General features: G+C 39.8%; 2 protein-coding genes across 2 annotated transcripts; one reads left to right on the top strand and one right to left on the bottom strand.

Moving 5' to 3' along the window:
- Nucleotides 1–103: 103 nt before the first annotated feature.
- On the bottom strand, nt 104–1947 carry admp (anti-dorsalizing morphogenic protein; the record flags this gene model as incomplete). Its single annotated transcript, XM_079229010.1, has 5 exons — nt 104–534; nt 864–1056; nt 1175–1297; nt 1413–1549; nt 1653–1947. 5 exons carry the CDS (start codon nt 1945–1947, stop codon nt 104–106), a joined length of 1179 nt encoding a protein of 392 aa, XP_079085136.1.
- An 8759-nt stretch (nt 1948–10706) lies between these two features.
- Nucleotides 10707–13184, top strand: LOC306753526 (serine/threonine-protein kinase NIM1-like; the record flags this gene model as incomplete). The annotated part of the gene is made up of 4 exons (XM_079237406.1): nt 10707–10776; nt 10925–11197; nt 11862–12130; nt 12429–13184. The coding sequence occupies 4 exons, from the start codon at nt 10707–10709 to the stop codon at nt 13182–13184; spliced, it is 1368 nt and encodes a 455-aa protein (XP_079093532.1).
- Nucleotides 13185–23832: the final 10648 nt, after the last annotated feature.

Genomic DNA, 23832 nt, shown 5'->3' with positions numbered 1-23832 from the left:
CCACACTCAAATTACTCAACAGCGTGCTATTAATGCACAAAAACCTCAATGATCTATTTTTTTCAGAATATCTGTGCAGCCCGACACCAGTCACTAGTGGATGTCAGTGGCAGCCACAGCTTCCAGCCACCATATCATTATATTGTTTCAGTACCACATTCTCATCATCATCAAAGTAAAGCAAGTTGATGGAGAAGAGCTTGTCGGGCACGCAGCACGGTGTCTCAATGCTTTTGATCAGCTTCAGAGCATTGATGATGGACTGGACGGTGGCGTGGTTGGTCGGCCTCATGTTCTGACCCAGAGGGAAGTGGCAGGAGCCTTTGCAGTGGTAAGCGTTGTAGCCCCGGGGAGACACGATCCAGCCTGACCAGCCGATCTCCTCGAAGTCGACGTAGAGGGGCAGACGCTGGCAGGGGAAAGAAGCACCTTCCTCCTCGCTGTAGTCCAGGGAGCGGGCGATGCGAGAGGATCGATCTGTTATTGGGGCCTGGGGCAGGCTGGAAGTGGCTGTGGCTGTGGCGTCATTTGGGTCTGGTGAACAAAAGAAGAGTATTTTGTGAGAAAAACACAATATTTTACCCAATTCATGCTTATGAATTGGGGCACAGCGTGTACAAAATATGTTTGGTGCTTCCTTCCCACATTGATCTTTTTCGGAAAAAGAGATGTATTGTCAGCAGCCGACTGAACTGAAGTAATATTTTTAAGGCACATTTTCCTTCAGTAATGTGTCTGGTAATTGTATACAAAGAAATGTGCAAAGATTTGTATGAGAGAAATTCTTCCCTAACTGTGTATTTTTACTATCACTGGGCATGACCTGATTAATCCAATGGCATTAAAGTTGACTTAAATCTCACCAATGGTTTCAAGAGCAGTAGAGCGGCGGCGGCCATCGTCAGTGAAGAGGACCAGCATGGGCTGTTTACTCTGGTGGTGGTTGCGTCCTGAAGCAAAGCGGATCAGTTTCAGATCCATCATGCTTCCTCCCAGGGTCCGAACCACCACGTGGAGCCCCAGGTTACTCCCTTCGTCTACCATCCAGGAGCGCACCTTCACATTATCAGAAGTTCACATTATTACTCAATTAAAAAGCACATAATTCAGGAAGTTCTGTTCAGATTGCACATACATAAGTTAATGCAGGCCCTAAAGAGAAGTGGATACTCACTGCCTGTGTGATGGTGAACACTTCCCAACCAGTAGAGTGGACTGGGATGAGTCGAGAAGACAGCAGCTTCCTGTCCTGTGTCTTGTTGTTTCTGCTGGTGTCGAGCAGCTGATAAACACTGACCTGAATGAGACAGAAGAGATGGAGGGCTACAATAATGTGCAACAGAGAGATACTTCCCAGTGGCTTCACTGTACTTCAATACATTATAACAATAATGCTATGCAATGGTTCGTACCTGGCAGAAATGGTGTCTGTTGAATGTCACTGTTGTCTGAGGTCGCAGCTTGAAGAGATGGAGCTCTGCAGTGAGAACCTTCTCACTTCTTGCAACCGTGGACAAATTGAACCTGAACTCCACCTGTTCACTGTGCACTGCAATGTAAATGATATGATTATAGAACAGAACAAACAATCATACTGTATTGTCTACAGTAGCCATATAGCAGTTAACAGGCGCCAATCCAAAAAATCTTACATTTGTCAAAGAAACTGCGCACTGTATTCCCCTCCAGAAGATACGGGTCTTTGGTCACACCGTCCACATCAGCAACCGTGTTGTACAGGTCCAGCATGTACTGAGGGGCCTGCTTGTGCGCATGGACAGCAGGGGGGTCCTCCATCCCAAAAACCTCCAAAAGTCTCTTGATGGCAGCTGAGCGTACTTCCTCTGACTCGGTCTCGGCGCGAAAATGATTCTCCAGATAGCTGAGTGAAGGCCGGGCAGCGGCGGTGCACGCCAAGGCGGCGAAGCTGATCACAAACAGCATCATGTCTAACGGTTGATACGTAGATCCCTTGTGCGTCGGTGTCCCTGGACCACACAACCGGCCAGCAACTTGGAGTACGAGTGACTGCAGGGTCCTGGAAGGTGGACTTTTTATATCAAATGCTCCCCTTCACTCTCCAGTGTCCCCAAAGCCTCGGTAAACAGCAGTAAAGATGCTATTTAGTCGCAAATGTAAATCACCAATCAGCGAATGTAAAGGGAGACTAATGGCGGCGTAAACAAGGTGTGAACCCGATTGTAGATTTTATTCAAGCCCATTGTCCCTCCGTCTGGCAATAAAGGTTCAAATAAACTCATTTCAGCCTTTGAAAAAGCTTGGTACATATTGACCAGTGCTGCTGTTGTTGTGGGATATAGTTCCTCTCTGATGCATCATCTTATAGATGAAGATTGTAACGAATCTGAGCAGAATACACTTGGAGCTGATCTCTTGAGGAAGTGTACGCACCATGGGAGGTTAACTGCTCCTAAATGAATCCATTCATTTAGAATAATGGTCACAGCGTCTTAGGTGGAAACCAATTACTTCGATAAAGAGACGGGTGTCACTGGCTACACGTCGCATATTTACATAAACTGCTTATGCAGTTACAGCTGGATAATCACCAAAGTTGCAGTTGTGGTTATAAAATAAATTCTACTGGACTGACTTCTTGTAATGGCCAAGTTGATGTGGTGCTGAAAAGCTTCCAACTATTTTCTTTAATTTTCCCCATAAAACAACAACCTTTTCTGTAATAAATATAATGTAGAGCAATTTGACATAAGTCCTTCTGAATATGGCGTTCCGTGTAACTCCTTAGTTTTAGGTGAAGCATATTATTTTTTATGTGCAGCGTATTATACGTATTATGTATTATTATTCCACTGGAAATGTCTCGGTACAGAGTGGACCTAAAACTAACTTAAACTAGGCTATGTTTTATTTATTCATCAAAGCCAACTCAATCCCTCTTCCTAAGAAACTGTCTGCCTGTGCCATTTGGTTCCTTTGATCTTTACGCACAATTACGCTCGAGTAAAAGACAGGTTGACACTGAAACAAGTTCCCCCCACTGTAATAAACATTTAAGAGATCAACGTTTTTTTTCTACATCACACCTCTTAAGCAAGTCATAAAACCACTCATAGTGTGTCAGAAAAGATAAACACAAAAGAGTTGTTTCACACGTCCATATCAAAATAAGAAGCTATTAACTCCCTGCACGTGTTTTTTTTTTTCAAAGAGACATTTTCGAAATTGGTTTTCTTTTCATGTGCTCCTTTCCAGTGATCCTTCAAAGTCTAATTTCGTCTCTTTAAAACTTTAGACTCTGATACTTATTTATATCAATTTCAGATTTAATTAATTCATAGATTGTCTTAAAGTCTAAAAGACGGCCATGCCTCCCAATGCTTCCTCTTGTGTCTGTTAAATTAACTTGTTTTCTTATTAATATACATTTTTTATAATCATTTAAAAGAGGGCTACATATTAAATTCACTCTGTGTTAGAACGTCTCACGTGCCATTTCAAGTTCTTCTGTATTGGTATTGTGTCTTTCCAAAAAGTTGTATTAGCAGTTTAATAAAAATGTTGTGTGCAGTGGTCCCATAACAAGTCCTCACACATTGTTGTATTCATTTTAATTACAAAATAATCGTTTTTACATATATTACATATAATACAATAATACATTAGGGAAGCAAATTCTTAAACAAATGTTTCAGTAGTGGTGGGGTCATCAATGGGCTGTGAATCTCAAGTGAAGGGATTGGAAGTTGTTGTCCAGTAGGGGGCGCTGTGTTCAGTTTTGGCAAAGACAGGAAGTGATGGAGAGGACAGTGCGTATCTGACCATGCTGGTTGAGGAAGCTGTGGCTCTCGTAGCCCTGAGGAGCGCAGGAGCTGAACTGTCTTTCAGCCCATAAGTGGCAGATTGCAGGATCAGATTGACTCCTGCAAAAGATCGAAAGAACATTAAAATCACGTGTTAGTTATCTACATATATGACCTCCTGTTGATATGTCTAGTGACACTGTGACAAACTTTAATATGTGAGGTTCTTTCACATTATGATCGATCATGTCTGGACTGTGATATTTTTTTAACTTGTTAAGGTCCAATTCAACTCTACAATAAATCATGCCTAAGCTTTTAATGATGTTATTATGAGAAAATGCTGATACAATGGATTTACAACTGTACAAAATGAATCTCAAGCATTAACCTCTGATTAGACTGACCTCCTGTTGGGGCAGTAATACCAAACTCACGCTTTGTACCCCAACAATTTGCAGGATTTTACATTTCAAATTAAATTAGTTGCAAGACCAAAGTTTTCAAAGACAACAAACATTTCAGGGGGAATTTAGGGGAAATATGTCAAAAATAAGGCACTAAATGTTAATATATAATTTAACTTGATATAACGCTGCATCCTTAAAACATCTCGGGTCTTGATTTTGAATATTTCACTCAGTGTAAACCCCATATAACTTAATTATATATATATATATGTGTGCTGCAACAGTTTGACATGTATGATAGGGTTACTTTAACTATAAAATATCAGTGTATCTTACTTATATGAAAAGAATAAAAGGTTCACATTCTTAATTTACCATTTATTTCCTTCATCATATCATTTTACTTCATTTTATGACTAGAGGAGGAGAACTAGTGCAAACAAATCAACCTCTTATCGCATACTGTTAGAAGTCTACCGTTTCTGACAGGGAGACATTTGGTGAGGGAATTAATCGGGGACAACATGCTGAGTGCAGAAAGTGTCAGAACTCACAGGCAATTGTTATGAGAGAGGCAGAGGAGGTGTGGGCGGGGGTGTGTGTAGCAGCTGTGTTCATGCTTACCTGAGAAGGCATCGGTTTCCTGTAGTGCAGCCTCCCAAACATCTGCCCACATCTATTTCCTGTTGAAAATTAACAACACAGAGAGAGGGCAGTCAGCTCACAGCTGGTCACAAATATTGACCCAGTTGAGTTGGAGCCTTTTAACTGCTCTGATTCAACACCTGCAGGGGCCATTTGTGTTTGCACTGCGCTCACACCTTTGGAGCTGAGGAACAGCATATGACCAACCAACCGTGTCCAGGAATTCAATTTAAATCTTAAATCTAATTCTTCATCTAATAATGAATCATTAATTATTTTTGGATCTTTGTGATGTTTGGGAATGAACTTTGTAGTAAGTGCATCAAAGTGGGGCTTTTGTGAATGGTGAAAGTTTGAATAATGAGTCTAAAGCCTCATTTTCAAAATGGCCAACAAAGCTGTTTAAATCAGGTTGTAATTGTATTCCACTAAATAAAGTTGAGCTATAACTCTATTCTGCCAGTCTAGCATGTGTATTGCGTTATGAGTAAGCATGCAACCCATCCTGCAGTTCTGCCACTGGCCAGTGGATTAGCTTAATTAAGTGCCGTCTTCCACACTTGTCTGATGAATAAAGATACTTCTTACTGTCTGGCACCTAACGAGACCCCTGTTTCCTCTCAACTGTACTAGAGAAGTCAGAGTGTGAAACTGGCATCACAAATGTATCCCTGTTCTCGTGTCATGCTAATGCCATGCTAATCAAAGAAGAGATGAAGCTTATTTTGAAAAGCTGGATATAAACATAAAGTTGGAAAAAACTGATGATTTATGAGAACTAGAAACAGTTTTAGTGATAGTTCAGAGTTAACACCTACTTTGAGCCTCTCCTCTTTTACTCCATCTGCATGGTGGACTGTTTCATAGTAATACTCCACATATGGGACCCTGTAGCAGCTTTCCTTCAGCTCACAGGCCGCCACTGTCTGGATGAGGTCCACTTTGTTGGGGGTTTCCACCAAGGCTGAGTCAAACTTAGTGGGGACACAGGAGAATCCATCTGTGGAGGATTAGAAAATGAAAGGTTAGAGTTGTTTATGAGCAAGAGCAATAGCTGTGTTATAATCTGGGATCCAAAGGAAAATAACAACTGTTGTTCTGCCTGTAGTAAAAACTTGTTGAGTTCAGCCATGTTTAATTTGATTAGCGACTCATTGTTTAGTTGAACCCCTCTTCCTGTTATTGATTGTTGTTAGACAGGCACGCACACACACACACACACACACACACACACACACACACACACACACACACACACACACACACACACACACACACACACACACACACACACACACACACCTGGTGAGCCCTTGGACCGTGTGCATCCTCCCACGTCGATGACGGCCTCATACGGCGTCTCGGAGTGGTACGTCCTCAGTGCCGGGACCCGGATGCACTGAGTCAGCTTGATTTCACATTGGCACTCGTCGATGGCCTCCACCTCCCGGGGTCCCTCTAGCAGCAGCAGCCGGTCCACACGCATGCCGGTCGGCTCACACACCTGGTTCATCCCGCAGGAGGGCAGCTGGCTCAGCGGCTCCGGGCTGTCTGCAGAGGCAGGTCCGCGCGGCCTCTTCTTTTGTAAGGGTCGAGAGGAGTTGGTTCAGACATGTCACAGCATATTTTTGTGTGCATCAATTTAGTGGTGCTACTGAGTTTGAGTGTTTTTATACACGTGTAGTTTATGATATGGTTGTATTTCTTAGTTTATGCAGAGTTGCACCTCTATACCGTTATTAAAATATATGAATTATGCTTTTAATAATGAAGTAAGTGATTCGTGACGCTTCATTTCTAACATTATTTACATTATCAAGTTTATTTCCTATTGGAATTTGAGCAGGACAACCCTGACGACAATCACAACGTTACAGCGCGCCCTCGTGGCAGTTTGGGGGAACTTCACTTACTTTCTTGCTCCTGAGAAATTCCAGCATTGAGGAATGTTTGGAGTATTCCTGCTGTCTTGCTTCATGTGCTGGCCTGGATGCTCCCCCACAATGCGACCTACACATTCCCACATCAACACTGACAGGACTCCCAGAGATGTCTGTGGACACACACACACACACACACACACACACACACACACACACACACACACACACACACACACACACACATAATAGATTTGATGGAAATTATTATCTCAAAGATTGTTTATCTAGGTTTATTTAGGTTTTAAATGTCGGCTATTCGTTTGAAAGATCATTCATTGGCTTCTGTTCGAGGAATATGGCAAATTAAAACACATGTATTGACTGAACATGCCAATGTGCTTTACCTTGTCCAATGTAGACATAGTGGCTCTGTCTTTTGCAGCACAGTCTCTGTGTGAACAGGTTTCTGTGATCGATGTGTTTGCTCAACACTCCAGTCACTAGAGAAAACACAACACAAACATCAGGGCGTTAACACTGTTGGCATTTTAGTTGTTGTAGAGTAAGCATACCTTTTCTTTATGATGATTTAAAACATAATAATTTCCAAAATGTGCAAATACAGATTTAAAAAAATCACTGTACTTTGCACACAAGTTAAACATGGGACTCATAGCGCAGGATATATGTTGCTCAAGGTCTTTTGTTCATGAAATGCATTAATTGGCAGTTATATACGCCTAAACCGAAATACACTATTCATGTATTTAAAATATATATTTATAATGCATGGCTATTATTAATCTTGAAATTTTCGTTTTGTATTTGCATGAAAAAAATAGTTATCATTTAGTGACATGGAAAGTGAATAGACCCCCGCCTCCCCTTGGGTGCAGCATCACTCCCCTTGCTACACTCATGTTTACAGTCATATCATGTCTTTCCAGTTAGTGAAAAGCTGATTCTTAACATGTCACAACAGCAGTAGAGAATAGTGCAAACAGTACTTACAGGTCAGGTGGAGGGCACACAGGAGGAAAAGAAATGGCCCGGATACATTCATGGCTTTAGTCCCAATCTGCTCCACAGCTGCCAAATACTGTCCCTCTGCTCCCTGTGCCTCTGATATTTATATGGGATCAAGCTTCAGCCCCAAATGTCACCTGAAAACCAACTCTCAATGTGGTGTGGGGTCAAAAAAAAGTGAGAGCTAATCAAATTTCCATGCTCTTACAAGCAGGGCCAACTTCAAAGGAAATCTCTCCAGTTTTTCTGTTTCTGCCACGAGGGACCCAGTGGCTCGAGTGTGTCGACCGGCCCGAGCTCACCCTAATGAAGGGCTTAAGTAGCCTTGAGCCATTAAAGTGTCGCTCATTCAAAGGCATTAATCATCTTTTATCTCAGGGGGAAGGTGTTTAGCACCTCTGACTTAAAACAAAACCTGGCCCAAACACACAAACAGGATCAGCATGGGGGCCTGAGCCTCCAGCACCTTTGTGTTTATTCAACATGACACCAAATGGCCAGACCTTCCAGGCCTGCCCTTACAATCTAAGCTTATTTTCCCTCTGCAGAGGAAAGAGCCAAGATTAAGAATTAAACTAACATACTTTTTCAGACAATGTCAATCTTTAACTATAACATCCATGAGTTAAAATGTTAACTTAACTAAGAACATAGCAGAAAAGGCCGAGAACACACCGCTAGGATGTTCATCTCAAAAGGGCAACCGTATTCTGTTTTGTTTCTTTTTCAGACACATCCCATCACCTTCTGAAAAGTCTTGTTCTGATCACAGGAAGACATTTAGCCATGTTATAATGTTGGCATTTTACTAATTCTCTGGTGTTAGTCTTTCTTTGAAGTGTTGCTATGATCCCCTCATTTTCACCGGGATCAACGGATCATCGTTCAGATAGCCGTCAGCACTCAGACACCTTAATCAAGGTGATTAAGGTGTCACCTTTAGCGGTTTCAATTGTTGATTCCTTTCTTTAAATTACAACAAATCAAATTGAAATGAATCGTAATCCCGGTAAAACCCGGATTAAGTCATAGTAATGACTTGATTTAATTATGTAGATGTTAATATGACTTATGTTAAAAGAACTCTAAAACTCTATAAAGAGGACCACAGTTTCAATTTAAAATTGAAGGGGCACTTAACCCCTTTAATGGGAGACAAAGAAAGAAACCTTTGGGAGAAAAACAGACGAGGAATCCCTCTCCCAGGAAGGACAGAAGGGCAATTTATCATATAAATAATTATGGTAATGAGAGTATAAGCAGAATAATGATGAAATATACAACTATTAATAATAACAGCAGCAGTGGAAATAATATAATACTATTGATAATAAAAGCATTATTGGTAGCAGTAATAGACATATGACTAATAATAACTATAAACCATTCGAATTCCCCTAATGTTCCAGCAACTCAAAACAAAAAATGTGACTTTACCCCTCACAAGCTTAACTAGAAGCAAGGAAGTGAACACAGAACATCTGTGATTGTGGCCTTCTGACCGGGCTACATGTTACTCAATGACCCAGGAACTGACCATGACGCCAGACAGACGCCGGGTCACACCGTCTGCACATGTATTCTGGTGAACTGCCGGTCACTCATCACTCCAGTACACTCCCTCAACCTCTGCTACCCGGCTGGACTCAGCTCATTGAACAGTCATCGCACATAAGATGCATGTCTATGTCACGAGCGACTCAGTATAATCCAATCCCCACCTCAGTGATCGTCTCAGCACATGCAATGTTGGAGGGTTGTTGGGAATGCATTGAGGAAAGGTTTATTGTCGATGGGTGAGAGGCTGAATTCAAACAGCTATGTTTGTAATAGAGGGGGCATTTTTTTATTCAGGATGAAAAAACACTATATCACTGCTAGGTTATCAACAACTTGACCCAATTTAAAAGACAAAGAAGAGGCCACTAACTACCAGCATAAAGAATGAAGAGGAGTAACTGACGAAAAGAAATGAAAAATAAAAAACATTTTAAATGTATATATATATATATATATATATATATATATATATATAAAAAAATAAAAAACATTTTAAATGTATATATATATATATATATATCATAGAGGTTGTGTGACCACAGAATTTCATTTTACTTGAGTTATCATTAATCGAATTTACAACGTTTATTTTTGGTTGTGAGTCTGACCCCTGAGGACATTTGTGAGAGTATTTCACATTTTACAAAACAAAACACATTTATAAATAATTTAAATAACATTACAGTTTTGCGGACAGCCCTCCCCTGCTTAATAGGGGAGTTTTTCCTGTTCCATTGTGAATGTCCTTGAGCAGAGGATGCTGTACAGATTGTAAAGCCCTTTGAGGCAATGTGTGACCTGTTATTTGGGGCTATACAAGTACATTAAAATGAACTGAATTGATTTTTTTTGCAACCATAAACTACACAGCACATCTGACAAAACATTTTTGCTTGATTATTAAACATTTATTTATAACGTAAAAAGTAATTTCCACTGAATCTTCATTAAATGTTCCAACCACAGGAAACTTAACCACTTTAACTGCACTTTATAATCTTTCCTCAGTCACTTGACCCCTAACAGTATAATCCATGTCCTTCTCAAGCAAATGCATCAGGCGTCTCTTGTGTGTCTGTCTGGGAGGAGTCCAACACTCTGAGATTACAGGGTGTCATGTAGTAGTCCTGGATTATACAGTAGGAGATAATACCTACCTAGCAGCAGAGAGAGACAGCAGGCGAAAAAGAGTATCTGGATAAGCGGATGGATATCTGAGAAACACGTATAGCACATATTTCATGATGCATGCAGATGGTTTTGAATTCACATCATGCTGCTCACATAATTTCTGATCACTTTTTTTCTTCAATTTTTGTTAACCTCCGTAAATTTACCACCTTTTGGTTTCCCAAAATCGTATTACAAAAGAAAGCAGCGTGACTTCTGGGATACACATGATGTATTTGAACAGCAGAAATAATGCCATCAACACAGAAAGGAGTAAGAAGAACATCAAAGGGAAAACAAGTAAGTACAAACACACTGCTAAATTGGAATTGTAATATTATATTATGTAACTAGACTTATTTATATGTAATAAGATGCAGTAAATAATATTTTCAAGCCTCTTAATAAACGTTGCTGTTACATCCCTTGATTATTTTCTCCTTCTCAGGGTCTCAGTTAAAGACAACGCCACAACCGGAGGAGATCACCCTGACGTCCCCAAAGGCGGATAAAAAGTTAGAGACCAAGAAGAACACGAAAGTGGAGGAGGACTTGATGCAGCTCACTGCATTTGGGAAGGCCTTTTATGATTTGACCCATTCAGAGAGGAAGATTAATGATCTGACATTAGGACGGCGGGTGGGGCTTTACGAGCTGAGAGGAGAGATCGGCTCCGGAAACTTCTCCCACGTTAGATTGGGGATACATGACCTGACCAAAGGTGAGATGCTGGGTGCTATCTCATGCCAATAAAGTGCATGTGTCCCAAAGTTATTGCTCTAAATCTGTCAAAATAATGATAAGTGGTTCCGAAAAGGCCATACCTCTTAAATTTCTCCCAGGTAAAACATCTGAAGCCCCACTGCAAACACTGCCAATAAAAGTGGGTCATGTTAGTTTTATTCAGTTTAGGTGTTTCAGCTGATCTGTCACTTCCTGGGTTTAAGTACTTTTTCATTGAGTTTTCATGTTATATTATGATATTTTTATTTGTATTAAATCACATTTCCCATTTAAGTATCATTCAAATTAGTGTGTGCCTGTTCTGCCTAATAGTTGGAAACTCTTGGATTAAACACTTCAGGTCAGCTCAGTTTAGCTCAACATATTCCACAATGTAAGTCCAGTTTGGGTCATTCCAGCTGTCAGAGGACATCTCACCCACCAGCCTTCCAGTACTGTCGTCAGCTTTCACAGCCAACAGCTGGTGTGCAACAAGACGAAAAACAGACACTGGAATTAATAAAAAGGTTTAGATCAACAAGAAAAAAAAGGAGAAGCAACACTTCATAACATAAGGAAAATGTATTGATAGAAAAAGCACAGAACAAATCAAGTGTGTGTTCCTTGTGGCCTCATTGCCCTTATCTGTCATCTTCTGATAGAAAGAGTTGCAGTAAAAATCCTGGATAAGGTGCGTCTGGATAAGCGATCACAAGCGCCTTTTGCCTCAGAAATCTCTTGCATGGAGAAGCTGGCTCACCCCAATATTGTCCGCCTGTATGAGGTGGTGGAGACGTTTAAAAAGCTCTACCTGGTGATGGAGTATGCCAGCGGAGGAGAGTTGTTCTCCCGTATCAGCACCAGGGGGCGCCTTTCAGACCTGGAGAGCAAGCATGTCTTTTCTCAAGTCCTATCTGCAGTCAAACATATGGTAAGTCACCAGCAAGTCTTTCGGAGAATATTGTTTTCAGTGCATTTTGTTGTAAAATGAAAGAAGAGATTCCAAATGCAGACTATTTAAACAACAACATGCTTGATAGGACTTCATTTTAAGATACATTTCTAGAATATACCTAATATTATAGGGCTGTAGAATAATGAATACAGACATTAGACAGCGTTTCTTGTGACTCTGAATCCAAAGCTTCCCATATCATCAAACCAACTGTGCAAGAGAGCTGATTCAATTTGTAATGCCGCACACATTTCTCTCTTTTCTTTTTTCCCAGCATGATAATAATATCGTCCACAGGGACCTGAAGGCTGAGAACATCTTCTACACCAACACCTACTGCATTAAAGTGGGTGACTTTGGTTTCAGCACATTCTCCTGTCCCAGTGATGTCCTTCACACATTCTGTGGATCTCTACCTTATACAGCCCCTGAGCTGTTCAAAGAGAAAGGTTACATTGGTCAATATGCAGATATGTGGGCACTGGGTATCTTGCTTTACTTCATGGTAACTACCACAATGCCATTCAAAGCTACAAACACAGGTCGGCTTAGATGTTGTATCCTGCAGGGCTCCTATGCCATTCCTCCCCATGTACCCGGATCATGCAAGGAGATCATTACGGGCCTCCTGAGGCCGGTTCCTGTGGATCGCCTCACTGTGGAGCAGATCATGGACAGCGGCTGGATGAGAGGTATTGAATGCCCCGAGGCCTACCTGGCTTGTAGCCCCACACCCTACCACCTGGTCGAACCTTCCCACATCCTCAGCGCAGATGAACTGCATGTGAAGGCAGCGCTGGAGGATCTTGGCATTTCTAAGGTCCAAGTCCTCAACAGCAGCCTAGACTTGAAAAGCCCCATCAATGGTACCTACCGGATTTTGCTGCACCGTATCCAAAAGAGGAGGACTGTGGAGGCTGTGGGCTACAGCCAGACTTGCACCAAAGAAACCCAGAATAAACTCACGTGGAGGGCAGGCTCAGATGGCCGCTTAAACAAACAGAACTCTGTGGTCTGTATCATCATCTAGTTTAGTTTCTCAATAGTTCAACATATTGGGAAATTTGCTTATTTGCCTTACAGGCCTTTGGTTCTGGAATGTCTATTTTAGGAGCCCTGGAGACAGCCAGACTAACTGTTTCCCCCTCTTCCAGTCTTTAGCTAAGCTAAGCTACTTTCCTCTTGACCGATGTTTTGCTTTCAATTAGTTTTGACTCACAGTCTTGACCCTCTGATAGTTTATCTCTTGTTTTAGCCAAGCTAAATGGGCAGAATCTGATATTGAATAGCTCTAATGCCATGAAAGTATATTGTTGACAAATTATCTAATGCAGATTGCTGTGAATGAAAGTGTAGATCCAATGGCACACTTTGTACTCCACTAGGATTACATCCACAGTTTTTATAATGTGAGCTGCATTTAAACCCGACTGAGCATGAAATAAATTGCACATTAGAGCTGACAATGGCCCAGAGATTCCTCTTTTAGTAAAGCACAGCAATGTGGAAACGTCAAAACCATGTTTGTTATACATTTGTAAAACATGAATCAGAAAAAGTTATAGTGATAGCACTGGTATATATTAACTTTTAGAATTCTTAGTAATACATTTCCATAAATCCTGAGCAGCGCATATTTTAGAGACAAAAGATGGGGGAAACAGACTTAGTAGTAGAATATAATTTCAATAAACACATTAAATAAACACAGAAATATAGCACGACAAGATTTTGCTTGTGTTTCTGTGCTAAATATTGTGTTATTAAAGACTAATACAATAGGTTCCATTGGGGTTTCATTCTTCTTTTTTATCTGTTTATTTTAAAGAAAATATCTAGAGATCTTTTGTACAAAAGAGGGTGTCGAGTTAATATCTGAAAATGATTAAATTAGGTAATTTTTACTTCTGCAAAACTGACTTTTCTACACTCATATCTCATTGTATTTCACATGTACAGTATTTTTGATTTTATTGAAATAGTTGTGAAAAATATATAAACATTTAAATATCTTAATTTGATTTCATCTCTTGAAAGCCATAGTAAACTGAACTCAACATTTCCTTTTACTGCCCTTTCGGCACAACAAACAATTTACTAGTTTTAATTGAGGATTTGGGGGAACATATGATTATTTTGGGTTCAATCATTACACCACTGTACTGGCGTTCCCTGTGAAATATGGAAACCTTCAGCACCATGATGCCGATAGATAAGCAAGTACAAACATACCTAACCAAATGGGAGAAGCAAGTACCACACGCTGACGATGTACCTTAATCTTTGTCAAATTAAACCATTTCACGGATTTGATTTTCTCAGGTGTGCAGCAACGATTGCTGATTGGCTGAAGGTCTCACCGTTTGGATTCCGCAGGAGATTGAACTTCATTAAGGAGGAGTATGGAAATTATCATCACAGAATATGGCATGTCAGAGCGAGGGTCGTTAGTCCTAAACAATATTCATTGGAGCTACCATTGAGAAAAGTACCTCAACCAGGTGCTTAACCAATAGAAAACCAACCTATTTTTAGGCCTCTGCTCGAACATTGCATACCCAAACTAAAAAGGGTGTGTCTCTGCAACCACTAGGGCTATTTGAATAATTTTGGTGTTATAATAAAAAGGCTACAGATGTGAGTTTTTGTTCAGATGTGTACATATCAGTCTATATGTTACTGGTTAAGAGTAAATGAAGCTGACACAGCAAAAATGAAAAGGTTTCAGGTTCGCCTAGAAAAAAAGCAGTTTCAGGATAATTATTTCTTTGAAATGATGCAGCTGTAAGGTCTAAACCTCTCCCAAATCATAGCACAATGTGTGAACATTCTCTCTGCAAATGTTTACTTTAATAAAGTGAAGCAGAACAAAGTTAGAGAGGGTTTAGTATAGAGAAAATTCAGGCGAGGTCTCCAAAATTTGCATTTTTTGGCGCACATCTGTGACATTTACATTTTTTCATACCAAATCATATATTTCCCGAACCATATATTACTTATGGTATCCAATACATCCAAATACAGCAGCTTTGGGATTCTTTTCATAAAACAAGCTATGATTTACAGTTTATATAACAATCACTCAGTCTGCCCCCCCCAGGGGGGGATTGTTTTTTAAAATGTTATAATATTGTGTTGATATTGACTTTGTGTAAAACAGAACAGGTGAAGCTTAGAGTGAGTGACATTCAGGAAGTGTATGATACCACTTACTCTAAGCATCAAAATACACACCCATTATAAACCAGTGGTGGGCCGTGCATTTTCTACCTGGGCCTTATGTGCCGTCTTACTACAGCTGAACAACCTAATAACCTCATTATGATGCCACCGCTACAGGTTATTTGTTTTGTTTAAACAACCCATATTCACAAAACACTGTTATATTTGACAAGTGAAATAAAATGTTACATGAAGCGCAACACCTACAAATACACTAACTGCAAAATGTAGAGACATAAATACGCACATTACGGGATGCTGCGTCATTAACGGACAATGCATGTAGTCCACATCAACGTAATTAACACAATGACAAGAACACATTTACAAGACCCAGTCAAATTTATTTATAAGAAAACATGACAAAACAATGCAACAAAACTGCGGCACTAAAACACTGCACACTCAAGAGCACGAGCCACTATCAGAAGGAACAATATTAACTATATAATAAAAACAACACCATAGAAACATTAACACAATACTACTGCAGATGTGAAAACACAAAAAGCAGTTCACTCACCAAATGCTGTTCACTTAAAGACAAAGTCCATCCTCCTTTCTTTGTTGACGACCACCTCAGTTACGGTATCTACTCTATATGGGTTATTTATACTCAAGCAAATCAATCATGGCTTCCCAGTTGCACTGAGGAGCACAAAATATATATATTTTTATAAAAAAAAATAATGTTACGGGAAAGTAGACCAATTGTCCTCACTTAAATTGCAGCTGGTGTTAGAAGCATTTGACAGACATGACCACCTCTTTAAAAGTTGGGCCAATTTAAGAGCTAGACTTGGACTGGATGTGGAGTGTTGTTGGGTACGAAAAAAAACACTTGCAAGAGACTTCTGATTAAAACTGAAATATGTGCCTGTTTGAAGCCCCATGCCTCTTGTTTGGGCATCAAGTTGGAATTCAGTGACACCACTGCAAATTTAAAACAGTGCTTTTTCAAAACACGTGGAGCTTTTTGTTTTTTTCAACCCGATTGATCACATTTGATTATCTTTGTCATCAAGAATAAATGCTGCTCAGTTATCAAAGTGTGACGCAAACTGAGTTTACTGAGTGCTTTCTGAGGGTTTGAGTGTTCAAGTCTGACCTTTTTCAATAACTCTCCTTTAAAATAATGAGTGCTTTGACAGACTGTTTCCAAATACTTTGTCATTTTGCAATAACAATGTACATCTCAACAGAGAGATTTGAACTACAGTTAGGGCTTGAAAAAATAAATAATACTGGTGGACATTGAAGCAGGCACCAACTATTTGATTTTTTGTCAGTCACTGTATCGACTCTGTGTGATATTTATACATTGCGTCTGTATGCGCTACACTAAATTATAAACATCACACCTGATCCACATCAGACTTGAGACATGGTAGGACTGCGTGTCAGTTTACTTTATTCCTCATGTGTGCTCTGCAAAGAACTGCTTCATCCTCTGGGGTAATCTCTTATCTCCTCTTCAGCTCCACTCCGTTCCACCACAAGGGGGCACAACAGGCTTTCAGACAGACATTCAACCAAGTACTGAACACTGTTCACTTTATACCAGAAATAAACATAAAAGCCTTAGTATGAAGTGCAAATAAAATAGGAGACAAAACATGTTCAACACTCATAATGCTAAATGTAAACAAATGAAACAAGTCCCTGGAACATAAATGCTGAAGCGTTTATTATTGCAGTAAATTTAAAGAGCTTGTGTTTGCATGAAGCAGACTGGTATGCAGCTCAGCTGATCAGCTGTCGATGTCAACACTGATTGAAAATATTAAAGCAAACAACAGCTGTTGATGATCACTTTTTCTTTATGCAAGCAAAATCCCTCTTTGCTGAGCAGCGGTTATCGTTCCACACACCCCAGTCTGGAAAAAAGAAAACATAGATTATATATTTACATTTCCTCTTTTGAGCAGACAGATGACCTCATGAAGGAACATTTTTCAATTATTTTGTCTTAAAGTGCTCGTTTCAACTTGGTGAGATCATCTGTGTAATCAATGCCCCTAAATGACTTCATATGGCCAAATGTTTCTTTGGCAGTGGGGCGGGGTTTGCGCTCAGCTGCAGAGGGAATGGAAGGAGGGGGTGGTTCAGGGAACAGGTGTGAGCATGAGGTGTAATTGGCCTCAGCTGGGGGCAATCTGTGTTTGTGTCTCCCCAATATAAACAGTGTGGAACGGGAGAGCTGGAAGTGAAGTGGACACGGTCGAGACAGCCGAAGTAGCCGGGACGACAAGACGGGTGCCCTCAGGAGAGCGCACATCGAAATCAATGGCATTAATAATCCAGCCAAGCCGTTTGCCCTCTTTTGTATTGGCCGAGACTCACAAGAGTAACAGGGTTGTGTTACAGTTGCATTATTTTAGTATTATTTTGTCTTCTATGAGAGGTGCCATACTTAATAAACATATTATTATGTTTATGTTCCTCTCTGCTTTTGGGCAACTTTCATTCATAATAAAGTCCCAACAGTAAAAAGAAGAATTTCACATTATGAAAATCCGCAGACAGATAACACGTTTATTGTCAGTATAATAAATTCTCTTAAATCTTCCCTGAATGTTTTCATATTCAAAAGTTACTTTTATGTAATCTATGTTCCCTACCCCCAACATTTGACTTGACGCAGTCCTCTTGTCCGAGATAATTGTCTGGTTGTTTAGGAAGCCAATTAGTGAACTTGAATTCAGTTCCATCCGTGTAGTTGAACCCATCCTGAAGAGTACAAAGGTGAGGATCAGTTATGACATGTGACACATTCTGCTCCATGTATCATCAATAAACGTCTTTGAGTTTATTAACTAATCTGTCTGATCTCTGACCACAATGAGACGTTCAATGCTTACCCCGGATCTGAATCCAAAACGGTACGGGATCAGCGCCAAAATAATAGCTCATACATATTGCTTGGTTATTCTCATCTTGATTGTGTATTGACAACAGTTTACTATCCAAAGGGTGACAGTGAGCCTGAAATCAACAGAAATGTGAACGAGTTTTGGGACTCTGATAGAAGTATTGCATACAGCCACTCCTCTTATATTTCATCCAGTTCTTATCACCACGACACACACCAATATGGGCATCGCACAGATACTCAACCTCCTCTGTAAAAACACAAGTGCTTTAATGACCAAGTTTCTTAGATTTTAGTTCAATAATATTTTGCTGCTAGTCGTGTACTTACGGTCGCTTAGTGCTGTCACAGTGTTGATGATGCCCACCAACAGCAGGACAGCAGTGACCACAGCTGGATGCATGACTCAGACCTCGATAACTCTTACTGCTCCTGAGCTGGAATACGACCTGGACATGTGACAGTTTGAATGTAAAAATAATAAATGCCTAATGTGGTCAATATAACATAATCACTGGATTATGCTACTACACTTAATCTCTTTAAGTATAAGGTAGATTTTGTGGGTAAACTATGCTTAATTGGCTTTCTCGCCTAGAGTTGGATAAGAAGATTGATACTTCTGTTGTGTGAGTTTAGTAAACATGAAACTATTCGGTTAGCTTAGCATTAAAGGGTTCACTCCGATGTTTTGAAGGGAGTCTGTATCATGTGTAGACGCTATATTTAGAATATTTTCACTGCTTTATCTTGCTGTCAGACAGCCGTTTCTGGCGAGGAACTGAAGTCGTTATCTAAGCTCTCCAAGAACAAAAACAGTAATTCTCTCTCAGAAAACGGAGTTGCTGGTTTACCGCCGCCTCTATCAGTTACTAATAAAAGTGACAGGCTAACTGACTGATGGAGGCAACTGTCACTTTCAGTGTGTTTTCAGCTACAACATTCTCTGATTACACCAGTGGTTCTCAACTTTTTCTGTCACGCCCCACTCTGGAGGAAGAAAAATGTTCGGGCCCCAACAAAATTGTAACAAAATGGTCCAACTTTTTGTGACTCCTCCATCCGTGCGTTTTCAAATAATAGAATAAAGAAAACTGCAATCCCTTCCAAGTAAACCAGATTGCTCCATCAGACAAAAACTAATAACATGTGCAATCACTTTTCACATGCTATTGAAAATAAAGTTCTATCTGTGCAAAAAATAACTAAATATTTGGCAAAAAAAAATCTTATTGTGGCTGCAAAAAAGCAATTTTGCACTGAATAGATTTTCAAGATAATAACAATAACGTTCAACCTGTGCAAAACTAAATGAGTGCAGGTATGTGAGCAGTGAGCTGCTTTCCTCTACAAATATTTTTAAAATATTTATTTATATTCTATTTTGAGACACAACATCAGAAAAGCCGACCTCACGGAGATCTCATGGAGGCTTTTAGCAAAACGCCAAGAATCGTCGAGTCGCTCAAGCGTAACCTGCTAACGGTGTAACGTAAACAGTTCCACAAAAATACAGGCATTTCACCCTGTATTTATTAATGCTGTTTATGTCCGTGTACTTTTGTACTATGTAAAGTTATCATGTTCATGGGGGTCCTGAAACCACAAGGTAGCCGGTTCGTTTCCTGGGTAGTTTCATGTTGAAGTGTCCTTGAGCAAGACACTGAAGCCTCAGAGCTTCACAGCAGCACACTGCCCCTTAATTACTAAGGATGGGTAAAATGCAGAGAATAATTTCCTCACTGTGGGATTAATAAAGGATTATATTATATATATTTTTTAAATATATTTAAATAAAAAAAACGGCATCACCCCCCGCGCCCCACCAGAGGGTCGCGCCTCACAGTTTGAGAGCCACTGGATTACACTGTTAACATCAACATAAATAAGTAATGTAAATGCATTTGTTTAGTTTCTTTCCTTGTTTGTTTGTTTATTTCAGACCTAATTCTGCCTAAACTCAGTTCAGCCCAGTTTGGGTCTTTTCAAACTCCCTGACGCAGAAGTAGCCCTATTTTGTTTTAATACCGTCCCTAACAGAGTCTTTCTCTCTTTGTTAACATCATGAAGTCTGTATTGAGTTCAGTTCAGGTGAATGACATCACCTTTGGCCTAGAAACTGTTCAAATATTTATTGAACATTTAAATCTCACTGAGAATATTAGGAGGACATTCGGAGCTAGAAGGCAGTTCATGATGATGCGAACCACCAAAGATAGTTTGCTTTGGCTACACTAAATATTTAAAGTTGAAGGGAATGGAAAATATTATTCAACAGAGTCCATTTTCATCCGCTTATCCGGGGTTGGGTCTTGGTGGCAGCAGGCTGACATATTCATGGACTCAAGTTATTACCATATATATTTACATTTCCTCTTGTGAGCAGACTGATAATGGACCTGTTGTCTCTCATAATGGACAACGGCACACATTTAAAAATTAAAATAGTCACCAACCTATAGCTGACAGCTATAGTTTATGTTTTACATTAAATTTGAAAATGTAGTTACGATAATAAAAAAATATTTTTTTAATTTTTTAATATATATTTTTCCTTTTCTGTATACTATCATACAATAATATACCACTATCACATATATTAATGTATTATCTATGTTCACAAGGGTTTTCTGTATATTATAGCTTTTTAAATTATTCAAATAGACCTCGTGGTTGAGAAGATAATCAGTATTTAGTATGGGAATGCAAACCATTTTTAATTTTCGCCATTAAATTGCTGTGTGTGTATTTGCAATCCTAAAGGAGCCTTACTTGCTAGATAACGTGGATATCTGGGGTTACACAGCGTGGTCCACTGGCTTTTCTGAATGCTTTGTTCTGTTACACTCTACTCCACCATCATCAACTACAACAGATTCCCAGATCCCGCCTTGGGACCCCATGAGTGCTTGAACACCGTGCCTCAAGATAAATTGATGCATTGATGCACTTTTAAAGCTCACCAATTAAAATGTAATTTGTGCAAAAACCTAAGTAAAAGAAAACAATAAGTTGTGGTTTTATGAGGGTTATGTGCCGCACTATACTATTTCCTAGTCAAAAACGGGGACTTCTTGGAGTCTTGTTTTCAGCATATTTAACAAGCGATGTCAACGTAAACCCTATACACTGTATTTACAGAGAGCAAATGATCCCCTAAAATGCAGCAAGGCCGAGATCCTCCTTGTGGCATAGGCCTGCAGTGGCAAGCGTGTGGCACTCGTTCGACACCCGTCAAGAAGCCCAAGCTGAATGGAACCACATTTCCTGGGAACACCCATTGTTGTTATGACAGGTCAGCTGCCGTAAATCACATTTATGATCATAGTAAGGATTTTAGTTCAGTCACAGAGGAGCTGCATTTTTTTCTTTTGTCAATACCTAAGTGTACAAATAGATGGATGGCTAGATAGATGTGGGCCTTATTGCAGACTTCATAATTACAATATGCAAGACTGCTGTACTATACTGAATATTGTTTTGCTACAACTACATTTCACTTCATTATATATTAAACTTATATACCATAATATTTATAATGTACGTTAAATTTTTACCATATCATGTTGTACTGTTATACCACCACTATGATACTTTACTTTGAGGAGACGGCACTGTTAGTCAAAGCTAAACACTGGAATACATTTTCCACCAGGTAAACCTGAACATGCACACCTCTCTTGAGTGTGACAGCGATTATAACCACACAACTATATAGATTCTAATTAACTGGAGGATAAACTTTTTTTCTACACGTAGATCTTAAACCCTTGAATAGAAACAGGGCCCATTGAAATCGGATGGGAAATGTAACTCAGCAACAGTGTGAATAAGTCGATCTATGTAGCTTAAAACTATGTGCCTGTGTTAAGCAACCAGGTTCAACTTCATTTAGAAATTTATATCACAGCTCCTTGTCAATCAGTTCTATTTGTCTTTTTTTGTCTATTTGTCTTTTTTAAGGCAGTTTTGAAACAAAAAGGAACACAAATGCAGTCTTTACTAATTAGTATTCCAAAGGAACAATCTGTAATTCAAAAGTTAGAAAGTAAAAACAATATCTTTACTTGCTGGTATAGGTCGACCCACCAATAACACCAGAGACAACTAAATGTATGTTAAACCCGCAGTGGGGAACTTTTGCTTTAGTAAAAAAATCTGGGAAAACTATTAAATGGATTAACATGAAAATGTGTACAGACATTCATGGTCCAGAGATGATGTATGACTTCATTGATCCCATGGCTTTTCCTCTGGCGCCACCATGAGGATGACATTTGTGTTTTTACATTTTTATTACAGTTTTTTTTATTTATCCAACACTTTTGTTTATGACCTGGCAAAACTCATGTTATATCCATAAACTGCATTTAGTGCTGATGAGGAAATTAAATAACTCAGACTCACAGTGATAATCTAATTTGAGCACCTAAACAACATCTTATTCGGTGATACAAACCACTACATGCCATTCCCACTTCAAAGTGAAGAAGTTGAGAGTACGATAAAGTAGCAACTATAAGCACATCATTTGTGTTTGCATATTACTATTAAATTAGACATAAACACACACCTCATCAATGTCTTCAGGCAGGCTTTTGAAGTCAGGAACGTGTTTTTCCATCACCTCACCAAGCTTTCTGATTCGATTAAAGAGCAGATCCTCTTGCTCCAACTGGAAACTTGCTGCATGCATGATAGTGTTTCGGACGTTGGCCAACAATGCACAGTGGACAGGAAAAAACAACCTTATAGATATTAGTAAAAGGCATGGATGGGTTTCAAGGAAGTGTTTCTACGTGAAGTAGGATTTGATGTACTGTACGTGTGCGCATAACTAAGCATTTACATTGTCACACAATCCCCCGAGCTCAAACTTCTTGAAGTGCTTGCATTGATTCATGAGACACAGAAGCGCAGCAATGTCAAAGTCACCAAAGGAATCATGGTTCTTATGACCGTCCGGCATGTACACCTCAAAACAGAAGGTGTTGTTAATGAGACACCTGGCACACAATCAGGCCAAATCAACTTAACATAAGATAAAATGTGATGAAGCAAACTTACCTGGGCCACTTCTCATTATCTTGAGACCACCGATCGGGCTTACTGTTCATCCACATCACCTTTCCAGCGGACTGGTGTGGTTGGCCCATATGACATCTCTCCAAGAGGAGAGATCACAATCAAAAGGAGGACGCTGCAATCAGCAGCATCAACACAGCACGTCACAGAAAGAAGAAGAAGGAGAAACACCACTTCGCAATTGTATGCAAGTTGCAGTTGTTCCATGTCAGTCCAAAATGCCATCACTTTTACATTGGTGTGAAATAGTCATAATTAGCATTTAGATTCTTGCGTTTTGACCAAGACCGTTTTTTTGTGAGGTTACAGTGACCTTTGGCAGCCAAAATCTAACCATTTCCACCTTGAGTCCAGGTGGACGTTTGTGCCCAAAGACATGATGTGGTAGAGGTGAAGTGAAATGTCCACTGTTAATGTTCTCCTCTGACAGTCATGCATGTCTTGTCAAATCAGGCACTTCTTGTCTCAAAGTGATGCAGAAAAATTGGTTCATGCATGT

This window comes from Taurulus bubalis (assembly GCF_910589615.1).
Source record: "Taurulus bubalis genome assembly, chromosome: 1".
Taxonomy (NCBI): domain Eukaryota; kingdom Metazoa; phylum Chordata; class Actinopteri; order Perciformes; family Cottidae; genus Taurulus; species Taurulus bubalis.
Note: the sequence above shows the minus strand (reverse complement) of the source record. Positions and strands in the feature narration are given on the sequence as shown.